The sequence below is a fragment of the Capra hircus genome, chromosome 14 (assembly GCF_001704415.2).
Source record: "Capra hircus breed San Clemente chromosome 14, ASM170441v1, whole genome shotgun sequence".
NCBI lineage: Eukaryota > Metazoa > Chordata > Mammalia > Artiodactyla > Bovidae > Capra > Capra hircus.
Genome location: NC_030821.1, coordinates 11733701 through 11750299, shown reverse-complemented (window position 1 = coordinate 11750299; position 16599 = coordinate 11733701). Strand labels below are relative to the sequence as shown.

Below are 16599 nucleotides of genomic sequence, written 5' to 3'. Positions count from 1 at the left end.
CATTTTTGACTGCTTCTTCTCTCCTACCCCTTCTTTCCCTTAACATTTCTGGCAATCTCTTCCTGTTTATCCCATCACTACTGCCTTTGCTCATATTCTCATTTCCCTACAGAGATGAAGATGGTGATGATGATTGTATTATTATTATTAGAAATGGTAACAACATCATTTTACTGAGTGCCTACCCACACCAGGTTCTTTACACAACGATTACACATGTGTAAACACAATAACCTTTAGAAGGTTATATTTTACAGGAGTTTAATAATTAAAGTTCAGAAAGGAAAACAACTTTCTCACGTTCACAAAACTAGTAGCAGATTTCAAACCCAAGACCAGAAGACTCTGAAAGCTATATTCTTAATGACTAAGTCATATTATTATAGTCTTGCATCTGTTTAACTCCTGCCAAAATAATTCTTCCAATTTATGAATCAGATATGAAGGCTTCCTGATGACATCCATGTTCATTAGAAGTGGTTTCCAAATTATTCTGATCATGTATCCCTATCAGAATAAAATGTTGAGCATGCATCTCATAATAGGCATAGTTTATGAATTACTACTACATATAATTTTAAAAATATATAAATTAAGAATGATGGAATTGCAAATATACAAATAGACTTTTTAATATTTTCTTTTCATACCTTCATGGAGCAACCAGTGCATGTCCTGTAGGATAAAACATTTTTAAAAAATGTTTCTGAAAACAAGTGCTCTATGGATAAAATAAAGCAAAACTCCTTAAGGTGTCACACAAGGCCTTTGGGATTCGGTCTCTGCCCTCTTTATCACTCACGCATTCTCTCACTCCATTCCAGACTTCAATCATAAAGTTCGTAAGTACATAATGCCCTTTCCCCCTTCTGCACAAATGTCTTCACCTCTCTTCCCTGGACCCTCCTGTTTGACAACTAACTTATTTTTAAGACCCAGTTCAGACTTCACCATGTTGTCATCTGGCTTCACTCTGCGTCTAGCTAAGTTTCCGTTCCACACCCAGTATAATTCGTGTCTGCACACACTTCTATCCCAGCATCACTCCACTCATCCATCACATGCCTACCTTCCACAATCTGCTATCAAGATGCCGAAGGGAGGGACCATTGGTCTGTGTATCCCAGGACTGGCACAACATGTGCTTCTCAATAACATGAGGGTAAGTGATATCCAGGCCAGGATACTGGGTATAGCATACCATTTCCATTCTTCCCAAGCCACACAAGAGGTTATTAACATATGTATTAAAAGTGACATACTTTCTTTTTAATGATAAAAAAACCATTTTAGTCACTATTCCTGTCATACATATGTGCCATTTTTAAGAAGTTGGATAAAACAAAAACTTAAGATAAATCATGAACATTATTCTTTAAATGTTTCATAAGTGTGGCACTGAATGAATATTTCAATACATAAACTTTTATGTATTTGTTTTACTATCTCTTCCATGTGTACAACTGATTTTAAAATTCAGCTTCATTTTTTACTTTTTTGTAGAATAATTATCTTGTATATATGTTTCTTCCTACATGACCTATAATAAAATGGGACATAGAAAACTACTATAATTCCTTGAAGTTTACTAAGTTTTCTAGATAAAGGTATAAAATCAAAAGACAATAACTACAATTATGTTCTTTCAAGCCTGGGAAATAAAAATAAAGTTCATCAAAGGCATTTGAAGGATACCATTGTAAAAGATGCTTTTTTCCATTGGTTCCATGAATTCCATTCCAAGAATTCTTTCAAGAAGCAATTTATCCTTTATAAAGTAGTCCATTTCCTTATGAACCTAATACAAAAAATGAGTCATTTGAAAATAGCAGTGAAATAAATGCTTCCCAATTTTTATAAAATCAGAAGGAAAGAAAAATGAAAGTACCCAAAGAAAATCTTTGGGTTTGGTTCTTCAAAGACAATTTATTACACTGGACTTTATAACAAAATTCTCTTTAAGAATGTTTTAAATTTTAAACTCTGATAGTAGTACTTAGGGCTAGCTGTACTGAAAATCAGTTTATAACGAGCTTTTCATAAATACAACCATAGCATATTTCTACAATAAATAATTGATAATATTTGGTGACTAACAAAATTCCAGTATAGACATATTTTAAGGTAATCATCATGCTAATAGACATGTAACAATCTCGTTTTACTTTTACATAACCTAACTCCATCTACAAAGTATTAATTTTTTTCAGCCAAAACAGTATTAGTTTTTACAGCAAAAACAACCAACCAACCAACCAACCAACTCCACAAGGGTTCTAAGTTCACTGACTTGGTTGACAGAAGAAATAACTGACATTCCTGGTTACCCTTTTAAATACTGCATTTTGACTCTAGCTTAGAAATAAATGATGATACATACATGATCGATGAAAGAGCCAAGAAATTTATTCATAGTATGATATGCTTTTACACTCTGCTCAAAAGTACTTCCTGAGGAACTCAAGAGTCTCGCAGGGCCATTTTTCTAATGTGAAAAGAGACAAGGGTAAATGAAACGTGCCTTATGTTCTCAGTATCTAAATAACACGAAATATTGAGAAAATATATCTGCATTGTAGTTGTACAAACCCTTGTTAGTGTCTCATGAATTCTGTCATAGTGTTGCCTCATCTGGCTAGAAATTGCAATCTGAAAAGTCTGACCATCTGTATTAGGTACCAAACCTCTTTGGCTACATAAATTTTCCTGAAAAGTTAAAAAAAATTATGTTACGATCAAGATAATGAAAATTCTGCCTATCTTAAAAAGAAGATGCAATATTTAATATTACAAGACTTGGAAGCCAACTAAAGTTGTACTGAAACTCTATTTGAGACAAAGCAATTTTAATAGTATCCAAGGTTGCCACTACCCTCCAGGTCTTACTAATTTCTACATCATACCTCTGTGCAGGTGGCTTTACTCCTCCCTACTTAAAAACAAACAAACAAAAACTCAAATACTAAGTTTACCATATATTGATAGTCTTAGCTTTCTTTATAATCAATTTGTTGCTCTTTAATAAATGATAAAAAGTCTAGTCTAGAATTACCAACTTTTATAAATGGTCTTTTTTTGTTCTCTAAACACTTTGCATCAGTTCAGTTGCTCAGTCGTGTCCGACTCTTTGCAACCCCATGAATCGCAGCACGCCAGGCCTCCCTGTCTATCACCAACTCCCGGAGTTCACTCAGACTCACATCCATCGAGTCCGTGATGACATCCAGCCATCTCATCCTCTGTCGTCCCCTTCTCCTCCTGCCCCCAATCCCTCCCAGCATCAGAGTCTTTTCCAATGAGTCAACTCTTCGCATGAGGTGGCCAAAGTACTGGAATTTCAGCTTCAGCATCATTCCCTCCAAAGAAATCCCAGGGCTGATCATCAGAATGGACTGGTTGGATCTCCTTGCAGTCCAGGGGACTCTCAAGAGTCTTCTCCAACATCATAGTTCAAAAGCATCAATTCTTCAGCTCTCAGCTTTCTTCACAGTCCAACTCTCACATCCATACATGACCACAGGAAAAACCGTATCCTTGACTAGATGGACCTTTGTTGGCAAAGTAATGTCTCTGCTTTTGAATATGCTATCTAGGTTGGTCATAACTTTTCTTCCAAGGAGTAAGCGTCTTTTAATTTCATGGCTGCAATCACCAAGCCAGGCTTCAGCAATACGTGAACCAGGAACTTTCAGATGTTCAAGCTGGTTTTAGAAAAGGCAGAGGAACCAGAGATCAAATTGCCAACATCTGCTGGATCGTGGAAAAAGCAAGAGAGTTCCAGAAAAACATCTATTTCTGCTTTATTGACTATGCCAAAGACTTTGACTGTGTGGATCACAATAAACTGGAAAATTCTGAAAGAGATGGGCATACCAGACCACCTGATCTGCCTCTTGAGAAACTTTTATGCAGGTCAGGAAGCAACAGTTAGAACTGGACATGGAACAACAGACTGGTTCCAAATAGGAAAAGGATTATGTCAAGGCTGTATATTGTCACCCTGCTCATTTAACTTATATGCAGAGTACATCATGAGAAACGCTGGGCTAGAAGAAGCACAAGCTGGAATCAAGATTGCCGGGAGAAATATCAATAACTTCAGATATGCAGATGACACCACCCTTATGGCAGAAAGTGAAGAGGAACTAAAAGCCTCTTGATGAAAGTGAAAAAGGAGAGTGAAAAAGTTGGCTTAAAGCTCAACATTCAGAAAACGAAGATCATGGCATCTGGTCCCATCACTTCATGGGAAATAGATGGGGAAACAGTGGAAATAGTGTCAAACACTTTCAATACACTTCCTAAATTTCACTAAAAAGGTAGTGATATATGACCCAATGGTTAATGTTACAGATCAGATTTCTACTGCAAGTCTCTTTGACACAATTTGATTGCTGAGATATGTTTCTCATAGGTAACATTTTACCCTACCCTTGACCTAGCCAATTTTCATAGATGCTTCACAGTTCAGCTTAAGTATTCTTGCCTCTGTTCTTAACTTTATTTGCCTACTCTGGAGCTTAACATTCTCCTCCTTTGTCTAAACCTAAGCTGCAAACATGACACTTGGTTTTCTACTGACTTCAAGGCAGTGTATGTATAGTCAATTTCTTTATAAAAAAAAAATTCTGATTGTAGAGAATTTATAAAATACAGAGAAATACAAAAAAAACATTCATCTATAATTGCAACACCAGGAGATACTAGTGTTTTAAGGTATTCCATTAGCTGTTGTCTAGGCATATACATAGAGATGGTATAAAATCTGGATCATACTGATTTCTTTTTCATGTAACATTATATTCTGAGCAACTCTTGGGATCACTAAATGTTCTATAAAACATGAGTTTTAATGTTTACCTAAGGTTTCACTGTATAGATAAACCAATTTACTTAATATTCTTTCATTTTTATGTATTCTTTGTCCTTATAAATAACTTAATATTCTTTCATTTTTATGTATTCTTTGTCCTGATAAATAACTCATGATAAAGACCCTGAACATAATCACTTATTCACATTGTTAATTATTTCCTTTAGTTAGATTCATAGAATCAGTAAGCTGAAGATAATGAACTCTAAGAAAGCTCTTAGTAACAAATGCTTTCCAGCAGGTTTATGAAAATGTATCCTAAGATCAGTGCCCATTACACCTTGTCCTTGATGCTACTAAGTATTAGCTTTTTAAAATAAAAGTTTGGTAATTTGAAGAAAATAAATATATCATTTTTACATTCATTTCCTCCATGATTTGTGAGTTTAACATTTTTAGAGGTTTTTAGTCTATTCTGTTACTTTACTTATTTTAAAAAATCTTTGTGTCATTGAAGAGGTTTTTTTTTTTTTTTTTGCTTGCTTATTTTTTTCTTTTTCTTGGCTGTACTCGTGCGACAAGCAGAATCTTAGTTTCCCAACCAGGGTCAAACCAGTCCCCCTGCAACGGAAGCATAGAGTCTTAACCACTGGATTGCCAGGGAATTCCCTCTATTAAGCTTTTAACTTAGTTTGCTTATTGATTTATATGTTTTCAGTATTGTGATCAATATCTTTGTCATATTTACTATGGAAATTTTACCCTACGTCTTTTATCTATATAATTGTGGCTATATAAATGTTCTATACGTTAATAAATATTCTACACCATAAATAATACTTTGATACTTTCTCTATTTTATGCTTTGTCATCTCCCAAACTAAAATATTCTTTTCTAGGTTTTCATAGTTTCATTTTTAAAATTTAACTCTTCAATCCAGGTATAATTTCTCACAGTTAACCAACTGATTCAGTTCAATGTATTAAATAAATTGTTCCTCTAAAAGATGCTTACTCCTTGGAAGGAAAGTTATAACCAACCTAAACAGCATATTAAAAAGCAGAGACATTACTTTGCCAACAAAGGTCCGTCTAGTCAAGGATATGGTTTTTCCAGTAGTCATGTATGGATGTGAGAATTGGACTATAAAGAAAGCTGAGTGCCAAAGAATTGATGCTTTTATTTATTTATTTTTTTTATAATGTGAACTGCTCTTTTATTTTTATTTTTATTTTTTTAAATTTTTTATTTTTTTTTAAATTTTAAAATCTTTAATTCTTACATACGTTCCCAAACATGAACCCCCCTCCCACCTCCCTCCCCACAACATCTCTCTGGGTCATCCCCATGCACCAGCCCCAAGCAAGCTGCACCCTACGTCAGATATGGACTGGCGATTCAATTCTTACATGACAGTATACATGTTAGAATTCCCATTCTCCCAAATCATCCCACCCTCTCCCTCTCCCTCTGAGTCTAAAAGTCTGGTATACACATCTGTGTCTTTTTTCCTGTCTTGCATATAGGGTCGTCATTGCCATCTTCCTAAATTCCATATATATGTGTTAGTATATTGTATTGGTGTTTTTCTTTCTGGCTTACTTCACTCTGTATAATTGGCTCCAGTTTCACCCATCTCATCAGAACTGATTCAAATGAATTCTTTTTAACGGCTGAGTAATACTCCATTGTGTATATGTACCACAGCTTTCTTATCCATTCATCTGCTGATGGACATCTAGGTTGTTTCCATGTCCTGGCTATTATAAACAGTGCTGCGATGAACATTGGGGTACATGTGTCTCTTTCAATTCTGGTTTCCTCGGTGTGTATGCCCAGAAGTGGGATTGCTGGGTCATAAGGTAGTTCTATTTGCAATTTTTTAAGGAATCTCCACACTGTTCTCCATAGTGGCTGTACTAGTTTGCATTCCCACCAACAGTGTAGGAGGGTTCCCTTTTCTCCACACCCTCTCCAGCATTTATTGCTTGCAGATTTGCAACTTCTGCAGCTCAATTCCAGAAAAATAAACGACCCAATCAAAAAATGGGCCAAAGAACTAAATAGACATTTCTCCAAAGAAGACATACGGATGGCTAACAAACACATGAAAAGATGCTCAACATCACTCATTATTAGAGAAATGCAAATCAAAACCACAATGAGGTACCACTTCACACCAGTGAGAATGGCTGCGATCCAGAATTGATGCTTTTAAACTGTGGTGTTGGAGAAGACTCTTGAGAGTCCCTTGGACTGCAAGGAGATCCAACCAGTCCATCCTAAAGGAGATCAGTCCTGGGTGTTCACTGGAAGGACAGATGTTGAAGCTGAAACTCCAACGCTTTGTCCACCTGATGCAAAGAACTGACTCATTTGAAAAGACCCTGATGCTGGGAAAGATTGAGGGCAGGAGAAGGGGATGACAGAGGATAAGATGGTTGGATGGCATCCCCGATGCAATCGACATGGGTTTGGGTAGACTCTGGCAGTTGGTGATGGACAGGGAGGCCTGGCATGCTGCGGTTCATGGGGTTGCAAATAGTCGGTCATAACTGAGCGACTGAACTGAACTGAGATGTTATGACCATGTTTTATTCTTGCAAGTCACAGGTATAGTCCCTTAATCAATAAATCCTCTTGGTTTTTCCTCTTAGGTACATATTTTTCTTTTTTAAATTTTCTTATGGACGTTTTCTAAAATATATAGTAGAGAGAACAGTGAACCATCCATCACTCAACTTCAACAATTACTGTTTTACCAATTTTGTTTCATCTATCTTCCTAATTTTTTTCTTTTAAAGCAAACTCCAGATACCATGTCATTTCATTTGCGAATTAGTATCTTTAAACAATAAGACCTTGAAAAAAATGCCATTTTCACACCTAATAAAATTGATCTTCCCTTAATATAATTTAATATTTAGCCCATTAAATCACCAAGATTTTTTCCAAAGGTTTTTTTTTTTTTTTTGATGGTTCTTTGAATCAGGATTCAAAGTCTACATGTTGTATTTGATTTTTTTTTTCCTTAAAATTAACATCTAACAACTTTCTTCTACCACCACTATCACTTCTCCTTTTCTTTTCATGCCTCTAATTTGTTGGGGACACTGGGTCATTTGTCTTATGAGACATCCTAACATTCTGCATCTGGCTAAACACTTCTGTGGTATTACTTATTTTGTCTCTCTATCCCCTCTATTTACTGTAAACTAGAGACCTGATTTCCTGTTAGAGCTAGAGGCTTGATTACATTCAGGCTCAATTTTCTTAGGCAAGAGTATTTCATGGGTGATATTATGTACTTCCTCACTGCATCATAACAGGAAGTACCTAATGTCAGTCTTCCTAATTTTTACTTGTTGTAAGACTGAGCCAGTGTGTTCAGATAATGTCAACCTGATTATAAAGTTCCCTCTTATCCTTCACTTAATTGTTTTAGCATCCATTGATGATTGTAGCCTATATGTATTAATTCATTAGTCAATACGAAATGGTAATTTTCTAATTTAGAATTCTTTTATTTGCTTCCTTTAGGAAGATCTTTTCCTCGTGAATTATTCAGTTTACCTTGAAATACACTCCATAAAGGAACTGCAGGATGATATGTGATTTGTTCTCTTTTAATGTTCAGGGTAATGAATTGATATTCTAGCAACTTTTAAAAGTAATCAATGAGGATTTTTTAAAAAATACTACTACAAATCCCAGATTACAAGAACCTCTCAGCTTAAAAAAACAAAAGATGTAAAATATACCGCTTCTCTTTTAAGATTCCTATTCATTTCTTCCATGTTAGTATCAGCATGCCCATGTACTGATCTACCATGGATGTAGTAGCCAAAACATCTGTGGGATAACAGAAGCACTGATATCTATAAAAAGAGAAGGACTGGTTAGCAATTCATCTGCAAAACAATGAAAATTAAGGGCTTCTTGAAATTGCTTCCTTTCTCTCAAAATAATGGGAGTTGAATTCTTAGACAACATATAAAGGGAATAATAAGGTAATAAAGGATAATGAGGTTATTTTAAAAAGTAGATGAAAAAGAGACTGAAGACACTTCCAAGAAAAGAACAAACAGGATTGACACATGAAAACCTTTCAGGGATTTCAGGCTGAGTCAACTATTTGGTAGCATAAGGGATTTATAATTAAGAAGTTGCAAATAGAGAAGGAAAATTTAAGGCAGCAAATATTAAACTTGTAGCTCATTATAACCATCTCTGGAATTAACCACCAGTGGAAATCAGACTAAAAATCCAATCATAGCAAATCACTTCAAAGCCTCTTTTAATGTACTCGTGACCTTTAAAAAGGGAGAAATAACAGTTGCAAGATAAAGTCAGAAAGTACTTACATTACTCATACAGCACAAATCAACAAACTGTCGAATTTTATCTTCTATAAATCTCTCATAGAAGACACCAAAGTACACAATCTGAAACATTAAGCCAAGTTCATGCTTATTAGATTTTAGGATTTAATTTTCTTTTATAGCCACAGTATAGTATATTAAGAAAAACTAAGTTCCAAACAAGAACATAGGGGCCAATAGTGATTCCTGTGGGATAAAATCCTACTTAGCATCTCCTATTCTTCTGTCAAAGGAAGAGTGTTTTGGAATTCTGTTAAGATTCACTGAGGGGGCTTATTTTGAATTTAAAAACTTTTCTGTGTCATTAAAATAAGATAGGACAAACACAGGGAGAGGAAGTAAGGGGCTTTGAAAACCTTAGGATAAACCAATGCATTATGGCCAGTTTAGGTCTCGTTCTGCGATTCTGCTCATCTCCTAAATTCCAAAGTCTACTAGAGAAATTGCTTGTTTTTCAAATTAATCTCTGATAGAGTAGCATATAAAAAGCATATGTCAAGTACTGTGTTTCAACTACAGATAATGTGTTAAACATTCAGATGGAATGGTTTCAAGTGTTTTCTTAGATCTAATAATGCTGCAAAGGGAAGTTATATAAATCAAAAGAGAAGAGTTTACACTGTAGAGCTTAGATATCCTTCAGAGAAAGACAACACTTCCTAACCACCTTATTCAAAGCTGTCCCCACTCCTAACTTTCCTCCCCCTTACCTCCCTCTACTTGCCGTCTCATCTGCCTGCTGACACTCTTCACGGCACTTGTCACACTTGTAACTTGCTCCTGTTACAGCGTATCTTTGGGCTGGCCATTGCCTCCCACATAAAATATACTCAGATATGGGAATTAATACATAAATGAATCTACAGCAGCTGAATACTAAAAACTCTTTCCTAAATATACTACATACATATTTTAAAGCTCCTTTAAATGACATGAAAAACAGTAACAAAGTTTAAAAACTAAGAGACACACCGCTTAAAAATTGAAGAAGCTGGGCTGGGGAGTGAATAATAAAACCTAACCTTATGAGAATCCAGAAGCGTTTGTACAGACAAATTTATGGAACTGCTAAAAGTTAACTCCTTTAACCTTTAAGGTTAAAGAAACTCTTAAGGATGCATAAACACTGATAATCTGAGGATGTGACCATGGAGAGACATACGTCTCTATCAAATGGCAGCAGAGTGAAAGACAAAAAGCGAGGTTAGACGTAGTGCCCACGACGGCCAGCTACTGCTCCAACGAGCCTTTCCCCTCTCTCCTCGGGACAGACCCCCTGTGTGGGCACACTGCTGCCCAGAGGACAGTGCGGGGAGGAGTGGCCATGTGACCAAGTTCTGGCCAAGGAGAGGTCGAACACACTTCTGAAAAGGCTCTCAAGGAGGAGGGGAAAAAAAAAAAAAAGGAGGAGGGGGTGAGTGGTCATCACACTCCCTGGGTCAGCCGGCCCTCCAGTCTGTAGGGAGGACCAGCCCCCGGCCCGTATGGCCCCCAAGCTGGGGCCCTTGTCCCATTCCCACCCGCTCACCCCGTCATGCCGGAGCATCTGGACTCATTGCTCACACTCAAGGATTACAAGGGCCGGACACTAGCTGAACACGTTTCAGGATCTGACTCTTTTCTACAGCACTTGGATTTATCTATGGGTATGTGGCTAAACAGTCTGGGTGGGCTACATAGTTATGGCAGGATTTGCCTTATTGCGTTTGCTGATGTTTACTTCACAGCCCATTTATCACCGACACCTCCTCAAGGGGTTACCTGTTCGAGACTCCGGCACACAAGACAAGAAACCAGGGAAAAAAACAATTAAGAGGCATGCTAAAAACAATTGATAGGGGTTTTCACAGCTCAGCTTCACTACTTCACCTGCTTGTTTCACGTGAAATGAGCTGAACAGTTTTCACGCCTAAAATCCGAGCTAAAAACCACCTACGCTCAGCTATACACAGATTCTGTTCTGCCTGTGTTTTACTTCTCAATTAGGTTTTGATTTATAAAACTTTTAGACTTTCTTTTCACAATCTTCCTCTGAAATGGAGAAAACAACAAGTATGCAAAGTTTCTGCAGGTCTATAAAATAAGGAAGAATAAATGCCTCATAAATGATAATAATAATTTAACTACTAAAGTTTCATAATTCATTATGGGTAGTTAAGCTGTTGTAATGTTTTCAATTAAAATTCATAGTGAAAAAAAAAAAAAAGAGGAAAGGGTGAGGTCTTCTCCCCTGGTTCACACCTGCAACCCCATCAGACATTATGGACCATGAGGTGACCTGAGAGGTGAAGTCTTGAGGGGCAAAGCAGAACAACAGGCCTCCAGGTCTGATGGCAGCCACCCTGCTGGCCCTGCACTGCTGACCCCTACTCTTCTTTCGCATGAGACAGAGAAAAGCTACTTTCATTTCAGATCCTGTCAGTCTGGGTTTTTTTTTTAGTTGTTGTACTCAACCAATATGAAAAGCTTCAGATGGTATTCCTTTAAATTCTCTGCTGCTGCTGCTGCTAAGTCACTTCAGTCATGTCCGACTCTGTGTGACCCCATAGACGGCAGCCCACCAGGCTCCCCCGTCCCTGGGATTCTCCAGGCAAGAACACTAGAGTGGGTTGCCATTTCCTTCTCCAATGCATGAAAGTGAAAAGTGAAAGTGAAGTTGCTCAGTCGTGTCCGACTCTTAGCAAGCCCATGGACTGCAGCACACCAGGCTCCTCCGTCCATGGGATTTTCCAGGCAAGAGTACTGGAGTGGGGTGCCACTGCCTTCTCCACATCCAGAAAAATCTGATCTGTTCACAAAAACTGTATTAGTGACATACAGTGACAAACAACAGTCACTATCACTGCTATATGTCACCAGGGATTCGCTGGTGGCTCATCTGGTAAAGAATCTGCCTGCAATGTGAGAGACCTGGGTTCGATCCCTGGGTTGGGAAGATCCCCTGGAGAGGGGAATGGCTACGCACTCCAGTGTTCTGGCCTAGAGAATTCCTTGGACTGCACAGTCCCTGGAGTCACAAAAAGCCAGATACTACTGAGCAACTTTCATGTAAGTTATAGCTCAATAAAACTAAAAGGGAAAAAAAAAATCAAACCCCATATTATTTTAATCTAATTTTATTTCAAATCCTAATTTCTGTTTGTCTTTCTTCTGTGATTGTCAAACTATCCCTCACTAGCTCTATTCTGCAGCTTTAACTTTGAACAACTCTTAACAATGACACCTAGATCTAATTCTGTAGGAATTTGGGGACTTCAATTCCAAAATCTTTTTAAAATTTAGTTTTTAAGGCAAATATAAGCTCTCCAGTTTATAGGAAATCCCACCTTCCTTTGCTTATTTAAAAGTTAAAGAAATCTTTTTTTTTTCTATTTAACTGAAACTTTATTACTTATGCCTTCCCCCCAACCACAAGCACTCTTTAGCCTTAAATTACATTGTGTGCACACAACTACAACAGTTTATATTTGCTCAGGAACATATAATCACATTAAAAATAAGTAACTTTCTACTTCATAGTTCAGTTGGCAAAAGTTAAAGAAATCTTAAACTGAAGGCTTTTCCCACTCATTGGCGTGTCTAAAAGCAAGAAAAAGAAATGCAGAGACTAGAGTTAGTTAAGTGCTGTAGCTCCTGCTTCTCCTTTTTTCCTTTCATTCTTTTTATTTTTTTTTAGCTATAAGAAGATAAAGGAAATAAGCATAGTAAAGATCCTCTGCTAGAGCTGTGGGTCCTCAGAGTTTAGTTTCAGCTATTTCAATTAATATTTCAAAGAAAATTTCAGCAGGGGTACTGGTAATTTGAGTGAGATTTAATGATATATAAATGAATGTAAACAAAATGTTAGTTTTCAAAAGCAAAGATTGAGGGTACCTTAGCAATTCCCATCATTATACATAAACTAAATCCTGTAGACTCTGAAAGACCCTTCAGAGCCCCACTATGATAAGAAATGAAATCTGAAATCAGAATGCCTGAGTTCAAATTTCTGTTCTGCTGGTTTCTTTTTCTTTTTTTTGTTCTGCTGATTTCTAATTATTCTGGGTTCAAATTCCAGTTCTGCTCATTTCTAGTCGGTTTCTAATATAATATTTGGGCAAATATTTAACCTTTCTGTGCCACCACATCCTCATCTATAAAATGAGGATATTTAAAAGAATCTATCTCTGAGGGCTACTATAAAGATTAAGTAAGTTCATTTGCATAATGCAATTAACACAGTGCCTGGATTAGCATACTATGTAAGAATTAGCTATTTGCTATCTTTATTATTAATACATCGACCCAATGGACTGTAGCCTGCCAGTTTCCTCCGTCCATGAGATTTTCCAGGCAAGAATACTGGAGTGGGTTGCCATTTCCTTCTCCAGGGCATCTTCCCAACCCAGGGATTGAACCTGGGTCTCCTGCATTGCAGGAAGACTCTTTGCCATCTGAGCCACCAGGGAATCTTTATTATTATTCTTGTCACCTTCTTTATACTGTAGAAATCCTGTTGTGGTCAACAGCTGACGATCAGTATATAAACAGAGTTAAAAATATAGAGAGGTTATGTTGCTTAAAAGTATAATCTCCTGTTACCTGTATAATTCCAATGACCAGCCAAAGAGCAGAAGACACCGCATATCTCAAAATGCGGCTATAAGGAGCTATGTAGCTAGATGGGCTTCTGGAAAGACTAGAGGATGAGTCCATTAATGCTAAGTTCTTGAATCCCACAACCTTAAATAAAAAGAACAAAATAATTTTAAAATATATGGAAAAAGAAAACCCCTGTAGTCTGAAAATTAGACACCTCTCTCTACTCCTTCCCTTGAAAAACTAAAGTATTCAAGTTTGTACAAACAGTAGAAAATCTAGATAAAAATAATTATCAAGTATTTTAATTACAAAGTATTTAATACAAAATTTTAGCTAGTCTATTAGGTAGTCTCTTCGATATGACTCAAGGCCAGTTCAGCTCAGTTGCTCAGTCATGCCCAACTCTTTGAGACCCTGTGGACTGCAGCACACCAGGCCTCCCTGTTCATCACCAACTCCTAGAGCTTGCTCAAACTCATGTCCATCGAGTTGGTGATGCCATCCAACCATCTCATCCTCTGTCATCCCCTTTGACTCAAGGCCAAATATAACCTTATTATCATATACACTGACAAAGCTTAAAAATTTCTGTCAAAAAAATAAAGCTGTGGCTCAGCTGGTAAAGAATCCGCCTGTAGTATGGCAGACCTGGGTTCAATCCCTGGGTTGGGAAGATCCCCTGGAGAAGGGAAAGGCTACCCACTCCAGGATTCTGGCCTAGAGAATTCCATAAACTATAGTCCATGGGGTCGCAAAGAGTCGCACAAAACTGAGCAACTTTCACTTTCACTTTCAGTAAACTACCAATGAACAACCAGCAATCCATGACAGGCACTACGCAAAATACTTATTATACTTTAAAACACTATTTTCCAAAATGCTTTTTGAGGAAGGTATCATGTTATACTCACCTCTGTGCTTTCTACTCTCATAGATTAAAGGCTCTGGAAAGTTTTATGGTAAAGGAAGTTACATGACTTTATGGAATCCAGTATTTTCCAAACTTACTTGATTATAAAATGACTTTCTCACACAATCCCTTTTAAGCTTTAAAAAACAGGACTATAAGTAAGTTTTTGTGATGGTGTTCTTATGTCCCAGAGACACACATGTTCTTCTAGGTTCAAAAAAGGGAAGGAAGGAGAAAAGCAAGAAAGAAGGAAAAAGGAATGCAGACAAAGAAAGGAGTCCAACAAAATTTACATCAAACCTTACTTAAGCAGCTAGTTCTAGAGAAAATCTGTTACTTATGCAGTTTCCATATTTCAGTCTCATATTCAGTTCTGACTACTTCCTTTGATAATCCTACCCAGGTCCATCAAATAACTGTAAAGGGGCCATGAGCATGCACCCATTCAGTGTGTGTTGTTAGGCTGTAGCCCCAAATCCTAACACAGGACATGGTCCTTAGTAGGTGTTCAGGGACAGAAAGTAGAATGGTGGTTCCAGGTCTGAGGAGAGGGAAAAAGACGAGCACAGAGTTTTAGTTTTGCAGGATGAAGGGTTCTAGAGATGGGCTATACGACGATACGAGTGCACTTAACACTTGCTGAACTGTACACTGAAAATGGTAAATTTCATGTTATGCCTATTTTTTAAAGGCTCGATAATAATATTTTAAACTTCAGAAAACTCTCTCACTGACAGGAAAACTTAGCTGGAATTACATTAAATTAACATTTATGAGGTACCCATAAATTGCATACAATTATATCAAATAGTTTATACCTCCAAAAGGAAGAGGACAGTAAGTACTTGAAAGAGTGGGTTAATTTTTCTCACAGTCTGAATTTCGTTCCATTCATTTGCCACAAAATAAGTTCTCCATATGCTGACAGGAACAGTAGCACTCCGGACACCACCCTCACCTGGTTGGGGAGGTAAAATGAGTAAACCGTTTCACCTTCTTCGCTTTACAGTGGTGGCGAAAGAAACCTGGTACACATGGTTACTTTCATTACCTTCAACAGCTTTAAGAACCTTCCCTTTAGGCCGCTCCCAATCGATAAAGAATATGTCTATGGTAATCTGGGAGATGAGCTTATGCAAAAATTGCAGAGCCTGAGAATGACAAACGAAACACCTTAAAGTACTGGCATTAAGTCTGCTTATGAAACCAACACTGATTCTTTAAGAAACAAACATCTGCAATCACAAGAAGATATACGGGGCTTCCCTGGTGGCTCAAATGGTAAACAATCTACCTGCAATGGGGGAGACTCAGGGTCAACCCCTGGGTCAGGAAGATCCCCTGGAGAAGGGAATGGTAACCCACTCCAGTATTCTTGCAGAGAATCCCATGGACAGAGGAGCCTGGTGGGCTATAGTCCATGGGGTCGCAAAGAGTCAGAGCGACTAGTATTTTCACTGTTAAGTTTCACAAGTGACAAAGTTGTCATACCCTCAGGGGCTCACCAGAAACTCATCATATAACAGTCACCAAATTCACAGACTTTCTACACACATATTAATTTCACCTTTCCTCCTTCTGTCTTTCTTAGAAATAGGAATATGAAGGTAGACATACTGCCTCCCTCCTCACACAGGGATCTTGCCTAAAGGACTCTCTTTCCCAAGGGTTCCAAAAGCCTTTAACTTCTTTATAAGGAAAGGTTATCTCCAACTGTAATTGGTTTATCCTAATGAAAGTTTTAGGATGTTCTTACTGCCTTTTTCTCTATTTCTACTATTAAGATTACTGATGAAAAAAAAAATCCTTTTCATTTACAGAATATGTTTTTTTTTTTTTTTAATTTGCAGATAATTTTTATTTAGTAGAAACACTAATAATTTCTGTTAGAAAAGATACCCCCCAATATGTT

General features: G+C 37.2%; 1 protein-coding gene across 2 annotated transcripts in view; it reads right to left on the bottom strand.

The window, feature by feature from the left end:
- The window catches only part of TMEM67 (transmembrane protein 67), a 45698-nt gene that overhangs the window by 3451 nt on the left and 25648 nt on the right, over positions 1-16599 (bottom strand). For both annotated transcript variants that reach the window (XM_005689243.3, XM_018058217.1), the window contains 8 exons: positions 15739-15838; positions 15506-15645; positions 13778-13918; positions 9179-9259; positions 8576-8692; positions 2590-2706; positions 2381-2485; positions 1696-1798 (listed from right to left, as the gene is read on the bottom strand). In XM_005689243.3, coding sequence (XP_005689300.3) covers positions 1696-1798; positions 2381-2485; positions 2590-2706; positions 8576-8692; positions 9179-9259; positions 13778-13918; positions 15506-15645; positions 15739-15838 — 904 coding nt within the window. The remainder of the gene's footprint in view (positions 1-1695; positions 1799-2380; positions 2486-2589; positions 2707-8575; positions 8693-9178; positions 9260-13777; positions 13919-15505; positions 15646-15738; positions 15839-16599) is intronic.